The sequence below is a fragment of the Heptranchias perlo genome, chromosome 40, assembly GCF_035084215.1.
Source record: "Heptranchias perlo isolate sHepPer1 chromosome 40, sHepPer1.hap1, whole genome shotgun sequence".
Taxonomy (NCBI): Eukaryota; Metazoa; Chordata; class Chondrichthyes; order Hexanchiformes; family Hexanchidae; genus Heptranchias; species Heptranchias perlo.
In genome coordinates, this window is record NC_090364.1 from 4,485,592 (window position 1) to 4,506,370 (window position 20,779).

At 44.2% G+C, this 20,779-nt stretch overlaps 2 protein-coding genes and 2 pseudogenes across 2 annotated transcripts; all 4 read left to right on the forward strand.

Moving 5' to 3' along the window:
* The first annotated feature begins 2,881 nt into the window (after nt 1–2,881).
* On the forward strand, nt 2,882–5,684 carry LOC137305337 (ferritin heavy chain B-like; annotated as a pseudogene).
* A 2,850-nt stretch (nt 5,685–8,534) lies between these two features.
* On the forward strand, nt 8,535–11,471 carry LOC137305341 (ferritin heavy chain B-like). The gene is made up of 4 exons (XM_067974180.1): nt 8,535–8,676; nt 9,751–9,897; nt 10,324–10,449; nt 10,818–11,471. Exons 1-4 carry the CDS (start codon nt 8,572–8,574, stop codon nt 10,971–10,973), a joined length of 534 nt encoding a protein of 177 aa, XP_067830281.1. The 5' UTR covers nt 8,535–8,571; the 3' UTR covers nt 10,974–11,471.
* A 2,215-nt stretch (nt 11,472–13,686) lies between these two features.
* Nucleotides 13,687–16,226, forward strand: LOC137305338 (ferritin heavy chain, oocyte isoform-like; annotated as a pseudogene).
* Nucleotides 16,227–18,463: 2,237 nt separating this feature from the next.
* Nucleotides 18,464–20,555, forward strand: LOC137305340 (ferritin heavy chain, oocyte isoform-like). Its single transcript, XM_067974179.1, has 4 exons — nt 18,464–18,601; nt 19,360–19,506; nt 19,761–19,886; nt 20,242–20,555. The coding sequence occupies exons 1-4, from the start codon at nt 18,500–18,502 to the stop codon at nt 20,395–20,397; spliced, it is 531 nt and encodes a 176-aa protein (XP_067830280.1). The 5' UTR covers nt 18,464–18,499; the 3' UTR covers nt 20,398–20,555.
* The last annotated feature ends 224 nt before the right edge of the window (nt 20,556–20,779 follow it).

A 20,779-nucleotide genomic window follows, 5' to 3' on the forward strand; every position in this document is an offset into this window, starting at 1 on the left:
GTCGAGGGCCAGCCGGACGCCATCGCGACGACGGCTCCAACCGGACGCAAAATCCCGGAGTTCCTCAACGGGGATGAGGGGAGACTCGGTGTCGGGCACGAGGGCGTCCACCACCTCACTGGTGGCGAACTCCAAATCCTCCCCAGTGCCCACCACCGAGTCCCCGTCCTCCTCCGGGTCATCGTCGCCCGCGGCCGACCCGCTCCCCGCACAAAGCGCGGAGAACGAGACGGCCGCGCCAGCCGGCCCCGCCTCCGCCACGATCCCACCCCCAGGATCGTCGGCAGAGGAGTCCTCCCCGGGCTCTACTGGGGGCTCCGGGTCAGAGGGCGGCGCCGGGCGGGGACCCTCCCCAGCCTCCGAGCGGTGAAAAACCGGCACCCGGATATAGGGGGAAACCGGGGAGAACGTGTACTCAAGTTCTCCCACCTCCCCCGGCTCCGAGCCCAGAGACTGAGAGGAGGGGGTCCCCCCACCCACGTCGCCAGCGACCGACCCGGCCGGTGAGATATTTTGGTTAAAACCCACCACCAGGTCAAGCAGGTCCTGGGAGAGGTCGAGCCGGGGGCAGACGAATTTGGCCGCAACGGCCTCGCCCACCCCGGCACCCAGGACGCCCGACCCGGTGAACAGGGTAGTGTCGGGTAACTGCGGAGCCGCGACCCCCCCTATCGGCAGGGTCTCTCCATCCCCCCCGGGAGGCACGGGCACGATCTCCTCCCCCCCGAGAGGTAGATGACCCCCGCCGCTGTTCGGATGTCACGGGCGGGGCCGCAGGATCCGCGACCGTCACCGACTCCCCTTCCACGGGGGGCCGTCCCTTAGCAGGGAGCCCGTTCGCTTCCGGGGAGTGGCGCCTCTTTTTCTTCCCGGGGGGTCGCGGAGGGAGGGGGAACTCCATGTCTGCTGGGACCCCCGCCTCCGCTCCCTCCTGATCACCCGCCAGCCCGGGCTCTGTCGCGACCGCGAGATGTTGACTGGCCGCGGTCACGGCCTCGGGCTGACTGAGATCTTCTCTGTCCCGGGGACCAGCCTCTAAGTTCTTCCTCTTTCTCCGCGCCTTTCTCTGGCGAGGGTTCCCCTCCTCCCCCCTGGCGGAGACCTCGACGCCAACCTCCACCCGCGCAGTTGACTCTCCCGACGCAGGGGCGGGGTTGGGGGGAGGAGCGGTGGCGGCGCCAGCCCCGGCCGCCGTAGCTGTATTGGCGGCCTGAGAGGCAGGGCAGTTCCTCTTCAGGTGCCCCACCTCCTTACAGGCATGGCACCGCCCACCCTCTGCCGTCCAAAAGACGCGGTAAGGGGTCCCCTCGTGGAGGGCGTTAAAGCCCCCCTCCGTAACCTCCTCCCGTGCCAGCTTGACTAATGCCTGGCGACGGAAGGAGTAAACATGCCGGAGGCTGTTCTCCCTGAGTCCGAGCGGCAGCGGCGTTACCCCCGACCTCACCTCCCCCAGTTGACGTAGGTGGGGGAGGAGGAGCTCGTCCGACAGGAAAGGCGGGACGTTGGATAAAATGACCCGCTGCGCGGTGGCCTCCAGCGGGTCCACCGGCAGGAAGGTCCCGCCCACCGTGAGCCCCTTACTAAGGGCCAGGGACACCGCTCGCTCGGACCTCAGGAAGAACACCGCCCTCCCGTACATTTTTGAGGCCGCGACGATGGCCGAGGGGCCGACAACCTCGGCCATGGCCTTAACGCAGGCCTCAATGGTCATGTTGGGGTGGGCGTAGCTCTTCACCCCATGCTTCCTCGTAATGAGGCGGAAAGGCGCCGGCCCAGCAGGAGCGGCACGAACTAGGAGCGGCCCCCGAGGTAACCGCCGCATACGTCCTGGGTCCCGGCACCGGCGAAGATGGTGACGCCATGACTCAAGGAGCCACACCCACCCCAAGTCTCAGGCCTTCTGAAGGATATTGGCCTTTTTTTTTAAAGTCAACCTTGAGGAAAACCTCTCTCCCCGAATCCCAGTGCTTGGTTGGGAGAGGGCCCCTTTTTTTGGTTTTCAAATTTTCCCCAAGAACACCCCGGAGAGAAAGGGAATATCCTGGAGAGCAAGAGAAGGAGGGAGCGATGGATGGCAGAATGGGAAGGAGGGAGTCTGCAGGGGTCGGCTGCTGCAGAAGTGGGTGGAAGAGGGGCGGGGTTGCACCTTAAAAGGTGGATCTTCTTCTGCCTGTCTTCCGGTGGGCAGGGGGAGGAGATGTCTTCCCCAAGACAGCTGGAGCTGCCGAGGCTCAGTCCTCCAAAGATTTGAAGAAGTAAGTAACTTCACCCAGGCAGCTCCAGCTGTCCTGGGCCGGACACTTGGGGGGGAGCCCCCTGTCCTCTGAAGTCTTCTTCCTCCCCCTACCTTCAGCCGACGCACCTCACTGCACCGACCACCTCTTCCTCCCTCTGTTGGTGCTCTTTACTTCTCCCTCCCTCCTTGTTGATGGTGGTTTCTCCTCCTTCTCCTCCTTCTCCCCAAGGGACCCAGGCAAGGACCTGCTCTCTGCTCTCTCTGCTCTCCACTCCACTCAGTGGCAGTCCAGCCACAAACACCTCCAAGGCCTTGCTGGTCTGAACAAAGAGTCACTTTCAGATTGGTGGGAAGTCAAAGAGCCCAAAAGCAGTGACATCACTGAGACTGATCATCCAAACCGGACTGTATTCCAAACCACTGATTGGCTCTGGGTATCAATCCCGCCCCCATAACCCGTCCTTTGTTAATTGGTGCCTGGATTCATGGAAGATTCCCGAGTGGCTATCGGGGATTGTCAATCATCATTGGTGATGTCATTCCAAGGTTGAATGCCGGCTGTCCCAGTGGTATAAATACAAGAGCTTGTGCAGAAAGTGGATAGTTCTATAATTTTCCGGGTAATAGTATTCATATATTAAAAAAAAGTGAAGATGGCTTCCCAAGTGTGTCAGAACTATCACAAGGAGTGTGAGGATGGTGTCAACAAGCAGATCAATATGGAGCTCTATTCCTCCTATGTTTACCTCTCCATGGTGAGTCTTTTATTTATTGTCACTGCATTCTAAGTAGTTTGAATTTCTCCAGTTCAATAAACTGGCTTTACATTTTATTTCTCTTGACTTCCTTCCACTGCCCTCCATGGAGGAAAACATTTTTTGAGCAGTGAGTACTTCCAGTGTGTAATGTCGAGTGATCTTGTTGAGTTAACAGACTGTTCCTTACAGCAGCTGCACTCTATTGAGGGGTTTAATATGAACCTGGCTCAGCTGCTGCCTGAGTTTGTGAGAAGAGCAGAAACCTGGTCAAGTGCTTGTCAGCATTTGACAGTGTTCAATTTCAATGGGGTGACTGTAGCCAGTGAAATGTTGACTGGTCCTCACTAGTTTTCTTGCCTTGAGAATCCTAGTGATTTCTTCACTGTGCTGAGATCTCTATTACACTAAATGTAGACTCCAGTGTAAAACTATCGGAATGGAGGAATTGTCTCTTGTTCATCCACCAATTTTAGATTAGAATGGAGATTTTAAGAAGGTACAAATTGCTCAGAAATAGAGTTTTGGATGAAATGTGATCCCTGACCTTAATTGCTACTTTTCCCTGAGTGAACCTTTCATTTATCCTATTGTGGGGGGGGGGGGGCTATTAAACAACTTGTGAAATAAATTGAATTTTACTAGTTAACAAATGTTAGCTAATTTCTAACAAAACATTGAGCACTCACTGGGGTTCAGGGGAAGAATAGATAATTGTATGTAGATGAGATCTGGGTCTAACGTGACTCTGTCTAATATTCTCTCTGCAGTCCTATTACTTTGACCGGGATGATGTTGCCCTGCGTCACTTTGCTGAGTTCTTCAAGGAGCAGTCACATGAGGAACGGGAGCACGCTGAGAAACTGCTGAAATTCCAGAATCAGCGTGGAGGCTGAATCATCTTGGAGGACATCAAGGTTAGCTGTGGAGAAATATTAGTGACTGGATGACAAATGGCAAGATGTTGGAGGAACAGACCATGGGTGGAAATGTAATTCCTTGAGTATGAATAGTTTGCTGAAACCAATAGGGATGAGGTACAAAAGCAAACAAGATAGCTGTGATGAGGGAATAGTTGAAGTGAAGAGTGGATAAACATGAAATGGAGCCAGTGGCAGTGTTGGGTTTATGTAGGATATTGTCCTTGTGTGGAGGTGTTATATGGGATTGTCATACATCTATCCCTCTAAAACAAGGTTGAGGAGTAGGGAAACATGAAAATGTCTGATTTTAATACTATATTAATCAAGTCAATGAGGTAATAAAACATACTCCTTAAATGCTCTGAGATAGGTCCCAACAATACTTGCATGTCTATGCTTTAGGCAAAGGCAGTGTAATTAATTTTGGATTGTTCTGGCTAAGATCTATGACATGATGGGCTGAATGGCCTGCCTTGTGCTCTATATGTAACTAATCTTAGTGTGATCTCTTGTATTATTAACATGTTTTGGGGATTGATTTCTCATCTCGAGCTTGTTTTGGTCATTCGTTCACAATACAGTCTCAGCCTTCAGACTGAGGATGGAGCATGAGGAATTGTTTCACAGCAGAAAATGTGTATTGGGCTGTAATCTTTAACTGATGGATGTAACTTTATTTGTGTCGGAACAAGTACTTTGTTCAGTTGTCTTGGGTATAAACTGTATCTCCATAACTCCAATTCTTGTATGAAGTTAGCCATGAGAGCATCAGATGTTCATGGCATTTTAAACATTCTGCTCTTTCAGAAGCCAGAGCAGGATGAGTGGAGCAATGGTCTGGAGGTGATGCAGAGAGCTCTGCAGATGGAGAAGAATGTGAACCAGAGTCTGCTGGATCTGCACAAACTGTCCACTGAGAGGACAGACCCTCATGTAAGTTTGGAATGCCTTGAAGTGTTTAATATTTTGTTTGGGTGAAAGGAATAGTAACTTCAGGTTGCCAAAGCCAGTGCTGTTCTTCAGATATCAGACTGAGTTCTGTCTAATAGCTTTTCACTTCTCAGGCTGATATACTGGGTAGATTGTATTGGACTGTCATTGGTGAAAATTTTCCATCTGCTTTATTCAGCTTAATGGATGCCTTGGAATTCGTATCAATTTTTGGTGAGGGGCTGAGCTCTGAAAACAAGTGATGATGGGAAAGTTTTGTGTCGGGAGTTGATTCTTGTACAGTAATCACAGATTACTTTTCTCCTGAAGTAGGAGAAAATGACTCGATCCAGACTGCTTGAAAAGCAATTTGTTCAATAAACTGATAATAGCTGCCTCAATGAAAATGTCTCCCTTTCCTAGTTGTGTGATTTCCTGGAGACCCACTACTTGGATGAACAAGTGAAGATGATCAAGAAGCTTGGAGATCACATCACCAACCTGAAGAGACTGGGAGCCCCTGAGAATGGCATGGGAGTGTACCTGTTTGACAAGCTCAGCCTGGGGGAGAGTGATTCAACTGGCTGCAGGGATCCAGACTATTGTTTAATGCTCCTGTTTATATAGTTGTGAGGACCCCCTCGCCTCTGCCAATCCTGTAGCAGTGATGACTTTTTTGTGACTTTGTACAAAGCTGAGATCTGGGCTCTTGATGTGAAATGTAATAGTAACTGTCAATAAACTGTAACATTGAACTGGAGACATCATAAAGTGAGTGGTGGCTTAAACTGAAAAATAACAGACTTCAGTTTATGTTGAACAAGAATTACACTGGGCTGTGGAACAACTTTATGGGATTCAGTCCTGTGTAAATGTTTTTCTTTCTCCTTCTTCCACGCCCCCCCCCCCCCACCACTCTCTGGAATAATTCTAATTTATTGACTTGAATGTGCAGGGTCTCATGGTGAGGATCTACCGTCAATTCTGTGTGTACCTTGAATGCAAATTGTATTTGAAACCAGCAGTGAAGAGCAATGCTGTGATACAAGTTCCTGATCGTACTGGTGATGAATATTCTCTTTGCATGAATTACAACTCTCTTTCCAAAACCCACCCCACTACAACAAAATATCAGCTGCTAAAACATTGTGTGTTGTTAAATCAGCAGGACAGTGAAGTAATGGTAAACCATATCAATCCAATGTACAATTCTATTTAAGAAAAGTATCGACCCTAAGATGAGTAGGTTAGGATTTTATTAAATTAAGTGGTTACAGATCTCATTCAGGTAGCACTGTGGGATACACAGGAAGTAGTTCATTAAATCAAACTCATCATTGCTACTAAAGGCCTTCGAGTAAACTTTGTGGTCAGACCAGTACTGTGTGAACTCGTAGTACTAAGGGACCTACAATTGGGGGAGGGAATTAACCAGGATTGGTACATTTGCTCACTATCCACTGGCCTCTTAAGGCAAAGTATGGATTCCCCAGGGGGAAAAGATTGGCCCTCGGTTTGGAGGGCTTCTTTCTTTCCTCCACCGCGTGCCTGCCCCCACAAATGGTTGAATAACCTGTGAACGCTCTTGGCTCATGTAAATAAGCAATTGGGTTCGGTACTGAAGGGGGAGTAATACCTGTGGGACTAACTATACTCCAGCAAAATATAATCCTTCTGGAAGGAGTAAAAATATTGAAATGCACAAAACAAAATTTAAACCAAGTTAAATAGATATTTTGCCTGAAACTCATCCACATCCCTGGTCCATCAATTCATAAACACAATACGACCAGCTCCTCCATAAATAGATCAATTTGCCTTTAGTTCCATTGTGCATTTCATATCAAATTGTAATCATCCTTTCCAAATCCTGTTGGTTTTCCATTTGTCTCCTTCACCCCGATGAATGGATTCAAATGCTGATGCTGTAATTATCCAGTGTTTCCAAGTGAAGTTTAGGAACTTAGTTGTGAACTGCACTGGGTGTGATGGAATTGCAGTCTTCAGTCATTCCACGTTAATGTCTTTCCATTTCTCAAACACTTTTGGGGGAACAACATTTCATACGTTGGTGAGTCACAGTTCTAGCTGTTGGTTGGATTTGTTGACGGCTTCATATTTTGAGCAAAAAGTCTTCAGCTCACTCTGTGCTGGATGTGGATCAGCTGCAAACATTCCCCACGTGGAGATCTCAACCGGGCTGTTCACACCTCATAAAAAAAATTAGGTCAATATTCACCTCGTTCCGTGCTGATACATTTCCTACAAAGAAGTGCGGCCAATAAAGTAACTGTTGTAATGTAGAAGTGAATTTTCCCACAGCAATATCCCACAAACAGCAATGAAATAAAGACCAGATAATCTGTTTTAGTGATGTTGGTTGAGGGAGCAATATTGGCCAAGACAGTGGGGAGAACTCCCCTGCTCTTCCTCAAAACCATGCCAAGGGATCTTTTACATCCACCCGAGAGGGCAGACAGGGCCTCGGTTTAATGTCTCATCTGAAAGATGACATCTCTGACAGTGCATCGCTCCCTCAGCTCAGCCTAGATTTTGTCCTCAAGTCTATAGATTGAGACTTGAACCCACAACCTTCTGACTCTGAGGTGAGAGTGCTGCCACTGAGCCACAGCTGACACAAATGGAGATGTTTGTGTGGGTGACATTGCATTCAGTAATCTTCACTCCCTCTCATTCTCGCTGAATATCCTGAATTTTACCAAACAACATTTCATGAGAATTAAAATCAAAACAATTACACATCCCACAATGCTTTGCCCAGTTGATGCCCCCATGCTGCCAATCCTCAGACACACCCATTCTCTATATTAGAACTGGGGACGATTCACACCATCCATGGGATGGAATTTCCATTTCTCTGTCCAATGGTTGGTTTACAAATTCACTCAAGATGACTTGATTGCGTTGAATATTGTCTCAGTGTCACAATTACTTACAAGTAATAAACTTGGCCAGATTATGAAAAGCAACTTCAGTGAAAATATTAAATTATCAAATAATTCAAAGTTATGATTCTGAAAGATTTATCCAAAGAGGCACATTTAGGGAGGTCAAAGAACCCAAAAAGCATCAAAGGTGACCATCCACAGGTCCTGGCTGGATGCGGCCCGTGGGGGCGGTCGCTCCGACTCTCTGCCTCGCTCCGCAGCATTCTCTGCGCCCGGGTGGCCCTGGAGAGGGAGCACACGGTGTCTGCTGGTAAACTTGAGGCTTTCCGAGACCGGTGGGAGGCGCAGAGCTCGGAGTACGTCCTCGACTCCGACAATAAAGTTATGATTTGAATCTGGTTTTGTTGGATTTCGTAATAAAGAAATGAAGGTGACAAAAATACAGGTGACACTGGGTCTAAAGACAGCAACACAAGTGCCCCATCTTAGAATTATTTTAGTCAAACAGAAGAAAAGAGGGAAAAACAACCCAAAAAGCAGTGACATCACCGAGACCAATCACCCAAACCAGCCTGTATTCCAAAGCTCTGATTGGCTCTGGGTATCAACCCCTCCCCCACACCCCCTCTCCTTTGTTAATTGGTGCCTGGATTTATGGAAGATTCCTGATTGGCTATCAGGGATTGTCAATCATCATTGGTGATGTCATTCCTTGCTCAAATGGAGGCGGTCCCAATAGTATAAATACAAGAGCTTGTGAGTGAAGAGGGTAGTTCTAGAATTGTCCAGGTGATAGTGAAGAGTGATAACAGAAATAGATGATGGCTTCCCAAGTGTGTCAGAACTATCACAAGGAGTGTGAGGATGGTGTCAACAAGCAGATCAATATGGAGCTCTATTCCTCCTATGTTTATCTCTCCATGGTGAGTCTTTTATTACATATCACTGCATTCTAAGTAGTTGGAATTTGTCCAGTTCAATGAACTGGCTTTAAACTCTATTTCTGAAGTTCCTTCCCCCACCCCCATGATGCGCGGAGAATAATTTTGGACAGTGTGTGTTGACAGTGTTTTACACAGGGTGATTTTGCTGAGTTAATGGACTGCTCCTTGCAATGGCTGTGTTCTATTGAGGGGTTTAATATGAACCTGGCTCAGCTGCTGCCTGTAGCCAGTGACTTTTTTTTTCATCATTCATGGGATGTGGGTGTCATTGGCAAGGCCAGCATTTATTGCCCATCCCTAATTGCTCTCGAGGGTGGCTGTGAACTGCTGCAGTTTCTTTATTGTAGGATTGTACAACTGAGTGACTTGTGAGGCCACTATAAGAATCCATCACATTGCTGTGTGTCTGGAATCACAGGCCAGACTGGGTAAGGATGGCAAGTTTCCTTCCCTAGAGGTAATTAGTGAACCTGATGGGATTTTTATGACAATCTAGTTGTTTCATGGTCATTACTGATCCTAGCTTTTTATCCTGATTTTTGTTTTAATTAACTAAACTTAAATTCCCCAGCTCTTGTCTCTGGATTACTGGTCCAGTATCATAACCACAATGCTACTGCACCTGAACTTTGTGGACAAGTCCTCACTAGTTTTCTTACCTTTTTTTATTTCATAGTGAAGTACTGAGAATCCCAGTGATGAAACTTTCACTGTGCCTTGATCTCTTTCACTAAATGATTGTAGAATGACAGGAATGAAGGAATTATCTCTTGTCCTCATTAACTGTAGATTAGAATGGGGAGTAAAAGGAGATACAACTTGCTCAGGGAGTTGAGTTTGACCTGACCTGAAATGTAATCCCAAAGTTTAGTGTGTTTTTTTGCTTGTTGAATCTTTATCCTGCCTTTAGAGGGAGGGGCAGTGAGCCAACATAGTGAAGTAAATTGAGTTTTGCTAGTTAACAAATGGTAACTATTTTTGAAAGCAATTAATATCTAACTGTAGAAAAATAACATAATGTGTATTGTGATAGTTTTAAAATTCTCTCCACAGTCCTATTACTTTGACCGGGATGATGTTGCCCTGTGTCACTTTGCTGAGTTCTTCAAGGAGCAGTCACATGAGGAACGGGAGCACGCTGAGAAACTGCTGAAATTCCAGAATCAGCGTGGAGGCCGAATCATCTTGGAGGACATCAAGGTTTGATTTAATAATTGAGTGGCCTTCTGAATGGCTCCCCTTAAATGGACAATTTTAAATATTTCTGAAGCAATTTGTTCTAATGCACATAATTACATCGAATGTCCAGCAGAGAAACAGGACATTTGGCCCAACTGATCTATGCTGGTGTTTATGCTCCACATGAGCTGCCTCCCACCTTCATCTTGCCCGATCATCACATCCATCTATTACTGTCTCCCTCAGTACTTCCCCCCCCCCCCCCCCCTTAAAGACATCTATACTATTTGACTCCAGTGGTGGTGTAATTCTATATTCTTGGAACAATTGGTTCATGGTGACATGGACATCTGATTGCTTTTTCTCCTCTATTTTCCTTCACTATTTTCTCATGTATTTTTGTATTATCCATTAAGTGAACTGGCTGAGACCTGATTCCCTTTTCAGAAGCCAGAGCAGGATGAGTGGAGCAATGGTCTGGAGGCAATGCAGAGTGCTCTGCAGATGGAGAAGAATGTGAACCAGTGTCTGCTGGATCTCCACAAACTGTCCACTGAGAGGACAGACCCTCATGTAAGTTTGTAATGCTTTAATGTGGGCTTTTTGGAAAGTTGGAGGTGGTGGAAATTTACTGTCTTTGAGCCTGTTCAAAAGATCTTCATACCCAATAGCTTTGTTGGTGTCATGCTCAGATTCTTTTTTTGGGGTAGGGGAGACAGGAAAGGGAGATTGCCCGACTGTCTTCATTAGAGGTAAATGTATCTGATCCCAGGATCTAAGTACTTCTCAGAGCAAAGTTACTGTGCAATAATGCATCAATCTGAAGTGTACCACTTGACTATCGTCCAGACCAAGAAGATTAAAATCCAATCCCTCGTGGGGAAGCTCAGATGTTCCTCTATCTCCTGCTGGACATAACTATTTTCCATCTTTTCTTCCAGTTGTGTGACTTCCTGGAGACCCACTACTTGGATGAACAAGTGAAGATGATCAAGAAGCTTGGAGATCACATCACCAACCTGAAGAGACTGGGAGTCCCTGAGAATGGCATGGGAGTGTACCTGTTTGACAAGCACACCCTGGGGGATAGTGATTAAACTGACTGCAGGGATAAAGCTTATTGTCTCGTGCTCCTGTTTATATAGTTGTGAGGACCTCACCTTTACCAATCCTGTAGTAGTGATGATTTTTGTGACTTTGTATAAAGCTGCGATCTGGGCTCTTGATGTGAAATGTAATAGTAACTGTCAATAAACTGTAACATTGAACTGGAGACATCATAAAGTGAGTGGTGGTTTAAACTGGAAAAATAACAGACTTCAGTTTACATTGAACAAGAATTACACTGGGCTGTGGAACAACTTCATGGGCTTCAGTCCTGTGTAAATGTTTTTCTTTCCCTCCTGGAATAATTCCAATTTATTGACTTGGATGTTCATGGTGAGGATCTAACTTCAATTCTGTGTGTACCTTGAATGCAAATTGTATTTGAAACCAGCAATGCTGTGATACAAGTTCCTGTTACTACTAGTGATGAATATTCTCATTGCATAAATGACAACTCTCTTTTCAAAACCCACCCCACTACAACAAAATATCAGCTGATGTAACATTGTGTGCTATTAAATCACCAGGGCAGTGAGCTAATGTTAAACCATATCAATCCAATGTACAATTCTATTTAAGAAAAGTATCTACCTTGAGCTGTGCAGGCTAGGTTTTTAAAGTAAGTGGTTACAGATCTCATTCAGGTATCAGTGTGGAATACATTGAAGGTAGTTTATTAAACCAAACTCATTATTACTGGTAAAGGCCTTTGAGTAAACTTTGTGGTCAGACCAGTACTGTGTGAACTTGTAGGTCCTTCAGGACTATAATTGGGAGAAGGAATCAACCAGGATTGGCACATTTGCTTACTATCCACTGGCCTCTTACGGCAAAGTATGGATTCCCTAGAAGGAAAAGATTGGGGCTCAGTATGGAGGCTTCCTTGTTCCCATCCCCAATGGTTGAATAACCTGTGAACACTCTTGACTCACATGAATAAGCAATGGGGTTCGGTACTGAAGGGGGAGTAATACCTGTGGGATTAACTATACTCCAGCAAAATGTAATTCTTCTGCAAGGAGTAAAAACATTTAATTAAATGCCCAAAACAAATAATTTAAACCAAGTTAAATAGATATTTTGCCTGAAACTCATCCACATTGCTATTCCATCAATTCATAAACACAATACAACCAGCTCCACTATAAATATATCAATTTGCCTTTAGTTCCGTTGTGCATTTCATATCAAATTGTAATCATCCTTTCCAAATCCTGTTGGTTCTCCATTTATCTCCTTCACCCCGATGAGTGGATTCAGATGCTGATGCTGTAATTATCCAATGTTTACAAGTGAAATTTAGGAACTTAGTTGTGAACTGCACTGGGTGTGATGGAATTGCAGTCTTCAGTCATTCCACGTTAATGTCTTTCCATCTCTCAAAAACACTTTTGGGGGATCAACATTTCATACATTGGTCAGTCACTGTACTAGCTTTGGATTTGCTGATCGGTTTGACGGCTTCATATTTTAAGCAAAATGTCTTCAGCTCACTCTGTGCTGGATGTGGATCAGCTGCAAACATTTCCCCCACATGGAGGTCTCAACCGGGCTAATGGTTAACTGTTTATACCTCACAAAAAAAATTAGATCAATGTTCACCTCGTTCCGTGCTGATACATTTCCTACAGCCTGACTACAAAGAAGTGCGGCCAATGAAGTAACTGTTGTAATGGAGAAGTGAATTTGCCCACAGCAAGATCCCACAAACAGCAATGAAATAAAGACCAGATAATCTGTTTTAGTGATGTTGGTTGAGGGATCAATATTTGCCAAGATAGGGGGGAGAACTCCGCTGCTCTTCCTCAAAATAGTGCTGAGGGATCTTTTACATCTACCCGATAGGGCAGATGGGGCCTCGGTTTAATGTCTCATCTGAAAGACTCTATCTCTGACAGTGCATCGCTCCCTCAGCTCAGCTTAGACTTTGTCCTCAAGTCGATTGAGTGGGACTTGAACCCACAAACTTCTGACTCTGAGGTGAGAGTGCTACCACTGAGCCACAGCTGACACAAATGGAGATGTTTGTGTGGGTGACATTGCATTCAGTAATCTTCACTCCCTCTCATTCTCGCTGAATATCCTGAATTTTACCAAACAACATTTCATGAGAATCAAACATAAAAATGACACATCCCACAATGCTTTGCACAGTTGATGCCCCCATGCTGCCAATCCTCAGACACACCCATTCTCTATATTAGAACTGGGGACGATTCACACCATCCATGGGATGGAATTTCCATTTCTCTGTCCAATGGTTGGTTTGCAAATTCACTCAAGACTACTTGATTGCTTTGAATATTGTCTCAACATTACAATTACGAACAAGTAATAAATTTGACCAGATTATGAAAAGTCACTTCAGTGAAAATATCAAATTATTATCAAATAATTCAAAGTTGTCATTCTGAGAGATTTAAACAAAGAGAAACTTTCAGATTTGAGCGACGTTAATGTCCCCAAAAGCAGTGACATCACCGAGACTGATAATCCAAATCGGCCTTTATTCCAAACCTCTGATTGGCTCTGGGTATCAACCCCTCCCCACACTGCCTCTCTGTTAATTGGTTCAATGGACGATTCCTGATTGGCTATTAGTGATTGTCAATCATCATTGGTAATGCCATTGCTGACCAAAATGCAGGCAATCCCAGTCATATAAATACAAGAGCTTGTGAGAGAAGAGGTTAGTTTGAGAACTTCTTGAGTAATAGTTGAAAGTACTAATATTGAAATAGTGATAATGGTATCCCAAGTGTGTCAGAATTACCACAAGGAGTGTGAGGATGGTGTCAACAAGCAGATCAATATGGAGCTCTATTCCTCCTATGTTTACCTCTCCATGGTGAGTCTTTTATTAATTGCCACTGCAATCTGAGCAGTTGGAATTTCTCCAGTTCAATAAACTGGCTTTAGAGTATGTTTCTCTTGGTTTCTTTCCACCTCCCTTGGAAGACAAAGCTTTGGCCAGTGAGTACTTTGTGTGTAATACAGGGTGATCTTGTTGAGTTAATGGACTGCTTCTTGCAGTAGCTGCACTCTATTGAGGGGTTTAATATACTCCTGGCTCAGCTGCTGCCTGAGTTTGTAACAAATGCAGAAACCTGGTCAAGTGCTTGTCAGCATTTGTCCAATTTCAGTTTCAATGGGGTGACTGCAGCCAGTGAAATGTTGACAGGTCCTCACTAGTTTTCTTGCCTTGAGAATCCTAGTGATGAAGCTTTCTTCACTGTGCCTAGATCTTTATTACACTAAATGATTGCAGAGTGTAAAAGCACTGGGGAATGGAGTAATTGTCCCTTGTTTCTCCACTAATTTTAGATTAGAATGGAGAGTAAATGTGGTACTAGCTCAGAAGTGAAGTTTGAGTTGAGATGAAATATAATCCCTGACCTTAATTGTTACTTTTCTCTGATCCATTCATTATCCTGTTGGGGAGGGCGAAGCTATTGAACATCTTGTGAAGTAAATTTTGTTTCACTAGTAAACAAATGGTATCTAATTTCTAAAACTGAGCAGTAATTGTATGTAGGTGAGATCTAGGTCTGACATGATGCTGTTTTCAATATTCTCTCCTCAGTCCTATTACTTTGACCGGGATGATGTTGCCCTGCGTCACTTTACCAAGTTTTTCAAGGAGCAGTCACATGAGAACTGGGAGCACGCTGAGAAACTGCTGAAATTCCAGAATCGACGTGGTGGCTGTATTTTCCTGGAGGACATCAAGGTTAGCTGTGGAGAAATATTAGTGACTGGACCACAGTTGAAAACTAGATCTGGCAGGACATTGGAGGAAAAGATCATGTTGGAAATATAATTCCTTGAGTGCAATTTGCTAAAACCAATAGGGATAAGAGGTACAAAAGCCAACAAGATTGTTGTGATGAGGGAATAGTTTGACCCTGGACCAAAGACCATTCCTCAAGGGGCAGAGTAGATCAACATGAAGTCGATGGTGGCAATATTGGGTTTATAGAGGATATTGTCCTTGTGTGGTTGTATTAATATAACATTGTCATACATCCTTTGCCTTAAGTGAAGTAGGGAAACATTGAAATGTCAGACTTGATATTAATAAATGAGAATAAAACATAACTCCTTTCATGCTTGCGGAGGTCCAGGTACCAATAATACTTGCATGTCTATGCTTACAGGCAGGGCAGTGGAATTAATTTGGTTTCCTGTCAAATCTAGGACATGATGGGCTAAATGCCCTGTCTTCTGCTGTCAATGTAACTAATCTTGGTGTGATTTCTTGTATTATTAACATGTATTGGTGATTTCTCATCTTTCTTTGTTCAGTTATCTGGAGTATAAACTATATCTCCATAACTCCAATTCATGCATAAAGTTAGCAATGAGAGCATCAGATGTTCATGGAATTTTACATCTTCTGCACTTTCAGAAGCCAGAGCAGGATGAGTGGAGCAATGGTCTGGAGGTGATGCAGAGAGCTCTGCAGATGGAGAAGAATGTGAACCAGAGTCTGCTGGATCTGCACAAACTGTCCACTGAGGACAGACCTTCATGTAAGTTTAATACCTTGTGGTATTAATATATATTTGTTGATAACTTCAGGTTGTCTAAGCCACTGCCATTCTTCAACCATTGGACCAAATTCTGTCTGATGGCTTTTCACTTCTAAGCCTGGTGGACTGGATTGATTCCATTGGAAGATTTTCACTAATTCTCATTAGTCCAACTGTTTGTTCAGCTTAATGGACACCTTACAATTAGTACCAGTTTTGGTGGGGGGCTAAATTTTGAACAGAGATCTGAAAACAAAGCCAGGTGGGAAGGTTTGGAGTAGGAGTTAACTTGTGCAATGGCAACTTACATTAGCATTGAAGTAGCAGACAGTGACTCGATCCTGAAAAGCAATCTGGTCAAATAGCTGCTTTAACGAAAATATCTTCTTCCAGTTGTGTGACTTCCTGGAGAGCCACTACTTGGATGAACAAGTGAAGATGATCAAGAAGCTTGGAGATCACATCACCAACCTGAAGAGACTGGGAGCCCCTGAGAATGGCATGGGAGTGTACCTGTTTGACAAGCTCACCCTGGGGGAGAGTGATTAAACTGACTGCAGGAATAAAGCTTTGGTCGTGCTCCTGTTTATATAATGTGTGCGAGACCCCCATCCTGTCGCAGTGATGACTTTTGTGACTTTGTACAAAGCTGAGACCTGGGGTCTTGATTTGAAATGTAATCGTAGCTGGAAATAAACTGTTAACATTGAACTGGATTTTGTTGTGTAATAACTTGGAAAAATAAGCAATCACTTAATTTAACATTTAGTTTCTGTCAAACAAGAATTACACTAGGCTGTGGAACAACTTCATGGGATTAAGACCTTGTAAAGTTTTTTCCCCTGCTGGGGTCATTCCAATTTATTGACTTTGATGTTCAGGGCCACATGTTGAAGATCTAATTTTAATTCTGTGTACCTTGATTGTATTTGTGCATTTCAAACATTGCTCTTCACTGCTGGTTTGAATGCAATGCTGTGATACAAGTTACTGCTACCATTGGTGATGAATATTCTCCTTGCAAAAATGGCAACTTTCTTTAACCCCTCCGTGCAACAAAATATCAGCTGCTGTAATGTTTTTCCCTGGTTGAAAAACACCAAGGAAGTGTGCTAGTGTTAAATAATTTCAGTCCAATGAACAATCCTATTTAAGGAAGGTATCTGCCCTTGGATGAGGTGTTTACTAAGGGTTTTTAAATAAAGCTGCTACAGATCTCATTCAGTTATTACTGTGGGATACACTGGAGGGAGCTCACTAAACCAAACTCATCATTACTGTAGATGGTTGGGCAAGCTGTGTGGTAAAGCAGCAGATAACTGCTATACAGACCAGTATTGTGTGAACTCCTAAAGGTAAGGAGACTTCCCTTGGGTGAGGAGGGGGGGCAGTGGTAAAATCAACCAGAATTGCCACATTTGCTGACTATCCACTGACCTCTATGGAGAAAGTATGGATTCCCAGTGGGGAGAGGATTGGGCTTGGTTCTATGAACTCACTTTCCACTGCCACCACCCTCATGATTAAGCCATTGGGTGAGGGACTCAAGGGAGAGTAATATCTGTGGGACTGTACTCCAGTGACATGTAATCCTTCTGGAAGCAAATAATTTGAATGAAGTTATAGATATTTTGACAAACTCCCACCATATCCCTGTTCTCAATACAATCAGCTCCTCCATAAATATATCAATTTGTATTTAGTCCTATTGTATATTTCATACCAAATAACAATCATCCTTTCCAAATCCTATTGGTTCTCCATTTGTCTCTGTCACCCCAATGAATGAATTCAAATATCGATGCTGCAGCTGTGATTATCCAGTGTTTACAAGTGAAGTTTACAAGCTCAGTTGTGAACTGCAGTGGGTGCGATGACATTGCAGTCTTCGGTCATTCCACGTTAATGTCTTTGAAAATTCGACGACTTGATTGCATTGAATATTGTCTCAGCATCACAATTACTTAAAGTAATAAACTTGACCAGTGTATGAAAAGCCACTTCAGTGGAAATATCAAGTTATTATCAAATAGTTCAAAGTTGTGATTCCGAGAGATTGATACAAAGAGGCACTTTGAGGGAGGTCAAAGAACTCAAAAAGCACCAAAGGTGACCATCCACAGGTCCAGGCTGGACGTGGCACGTGGGGGCGGTCGCTCTGAATCTCGTCTATCATTCTCTGCGACTGGATGGCCCTGGAGAGGGAGCACGCGGTGTCTGCCGTTATGCTTGAGGCTTTCCGCGACCGGTGGGCACCGGAGGGATTGGAGTGCATCCTGGATCAATACAATAAAATTAGAATTTGACACTTATTTTGGGTTTATTGATTTGCTGCACATAAAAACACTCCCTAACCACCCCCCTCCCACCATACTTCTTATAAAAGGGGGGCCGAAAACAAAGAAGAAGAAAAGAAAACTAGACGAACATCACTAATAAAAAGTCAACCTAGAGAAAAAAAAACTTTCAATCTTATTCGTGTTTGGACAATTAGTTCCAAACGGGAAAGTTTAACTGGAGTTTGGAGCCCGTGTGGGGATTCGAGTGATCCATGGCCACAGAGCACCGAGGGAATGATTGGACCGTCAACCAGCCGGCACCAGTACCTCAGGCCAGTCCCACCGTCCCTTCAGAGCTCACTGACCTGCACAAAAAAAGTGCCCCATCTTAGAATTATTTTCGTCAAAAAGCATTGATATCACCAAGACCAAACACGCAAGCTCTGATTGGCTCTGGGTATCAATCCCTTCTCCACAATGCCCCTGTCCTTTGTTTTTTTTCTTTTTTACCCTGTCCTTTGTTAATTGGTGCTTGGATTCATGGACGATTCCTGAGTGGTTATCGAGGATTGTCAATCATCATTGGTGATGTCATTCCTTGCTTCAATGCTGGCTGTCCCAGTCGTATAAATACAAGAGCTTGTGAATGAAGAGGGTAGTTGTAGAAGTGTCCAGGTGATAGTGAAAACATAGGATACAGGAAAGATGGAGTCCCAAGTGTGTCAGAACTATCACAAGGAGTGTGAGGATGGTGTCAACAAACAGATCAATATGGAGCTCTATTCCTCCTATGTTTACCTCTCCATGGTGAGTCTTGTATTAATAGTCACTGTTTTGTAAGTGGTTAGAATTTCTGTAGTTCAACAAACTGGCTTTAAACTCTTTCTCTTGGCTTTGTTCCACCTCCCTGGGGAGAAAAATCTTGGGGCAGTGAGTATTTCTGGTGTGTAATACAAGGTGATCTTGTTGTGTTATTGGACTGCTCCTTACAGCAGCTGCACTCTATTGAGGGGTTTAATATATGAACCTGGCTCAGCTGCTGCCTGAGTCTGTAAGAGAAGAGCAGAAACCTGGTCAAGTGCTTGTCAACACTTGACAACTTTCAGTTTCAATGGGGTGACTGTAGCCAGTGAGATGTTGACAGGTCCTCACTAGTTTTCTTGCCTTGAGAATCCTAGTGATTTCTTCACTGTGCTGAGATCTCTATTACACTAAATTGCAGAGTGTAAAACTACAAGAATGAAGGAACTTTCTTTTGTCCTCCATCAATTTTAGATTAGAATGGAGAGTAAAAGGAGGTACAACTTGCTCAGGAGTTGAGTTTGACTTGATGTGAAATGTAATCCCAAACATTAGTAGTTTTTTTTGCTGCTTGACTCTTTATTCTGTCCTTTATGGGGAAGGGAAGCTCACCAAATGAAAGTGAAGTAATTTGAATTTTGTGAGTTAACAAATGGTAATTATTTTTGAAAGCAATTAATATCTTGAGGAAAAAGGAATGAAAAATTTGTAATTGTATATTGTAATCTAGGTCTAGCATGATTTATTTAAAATTCCCTCCACAGTCCTATTACTTTGACCGGGATGATGTTGCCCTGCGTCACTTTGCTGAGTTCTTCAAGGAGCAGTCACATGAGGAACGGGAGCACGCTGAGAAACTGCTGAAATTCCAGAATCAGCGTGGAGGCCGAATCATCTTGGAGGACATCAAGGTTTGATTTAATAAATGAGTGGTCTTCTATGTGGCTCCCCTTGGACTGATTATTTCAAATATTTTCTACAGCAATTCTATTTTATTTGACTCCAGTTACTTAATTCAGTCATTCTATAATCTTGACATTGGTTGATGGTAACATGGACATCTGATTTGCTTTTTTGAACTCCTCCTATTTTCCTTCAATACTTTGTCATGTATTTTGTTTAATCCATTGTAAGTGATCTGGCTGACCCTTGATTCCCATTTCAGAAGCCAGAGCAAGATGAGTGGAGCAATGGTCTGGAGGTGATGCAGAGAGCTCTGCAGATGGAGAAGAATGTGAACCAGAGTCTGCTGGATCTGCACAAACTGTCCACTGAGAGGACAGACCCTCATGTAAGTTGTTAATGTGGGCCTTTGGGTAAGTTGGAGATGGAATGTTACAGTTCTTGAGTCTATTAAGATCTTTATACCCAATAGCTTTGTGGAGGGATGTCTACCTTGGATTTTTTTGAGGGGAGAAAGGACAAGGAGGTTGACCTACTGTGGCCATTGAGAGGTAAGTGTGTCCCAGTGTCATGAGGATCTATGCACCTGTTGTACAGTGAGTTTACTCTAATAATGCAGTAATTCCATCAATCTGAAGTGTTCCACTTGACTATCCTCCAGTCCAAGAGGATTAAATTCCAAACTCTGGCAAATGCCTTGCTATCTGCAGCTGGACATAACTATTCTCTATCTTTTCTTCCAGTTGTGTGACTTCCTGGAGAGCCACTACTTGGATGAACAAGTGAAGATGATCAAGAAGCTTGGAGATCACATCACCAACCTGAAGAGACTGGGAGCCCCTGAGAATGGCATGGGAGTGTACCTGTTTGACAAGCTCACCCTGGGGGAGAGTGATTAAACTGACTGCAGGGATAAAGTTTATTAGTGTTCATGTTCATGTTGTCTTGACACTCCCCCATCCTGTAGCAGTCATGACTTGTGTGGCTTTGTACAAAGAACTGAGACCTGGGCTCTTGTGAAATGTAATAGGAACTGTCAATAAATCGTTGAACTCGATTTTGTTGTCTCAAATTGAGTGGTTGCTGATTTCTCAGTAACCTAACTTAGTTTACATCTAACAATTACATTGGGCAGTGTAAGAGTCAGTCCATTGTCAATTTAACCCCCCCCCCCTGCCATTCCTGTAGTAATTCCAATTTTTTGACTTGGATGTTGACTATCTAATTTCAATTCTGTGTTTACCTTGAATACTAATAGCACATTCCAATCTTTGCTGGTTT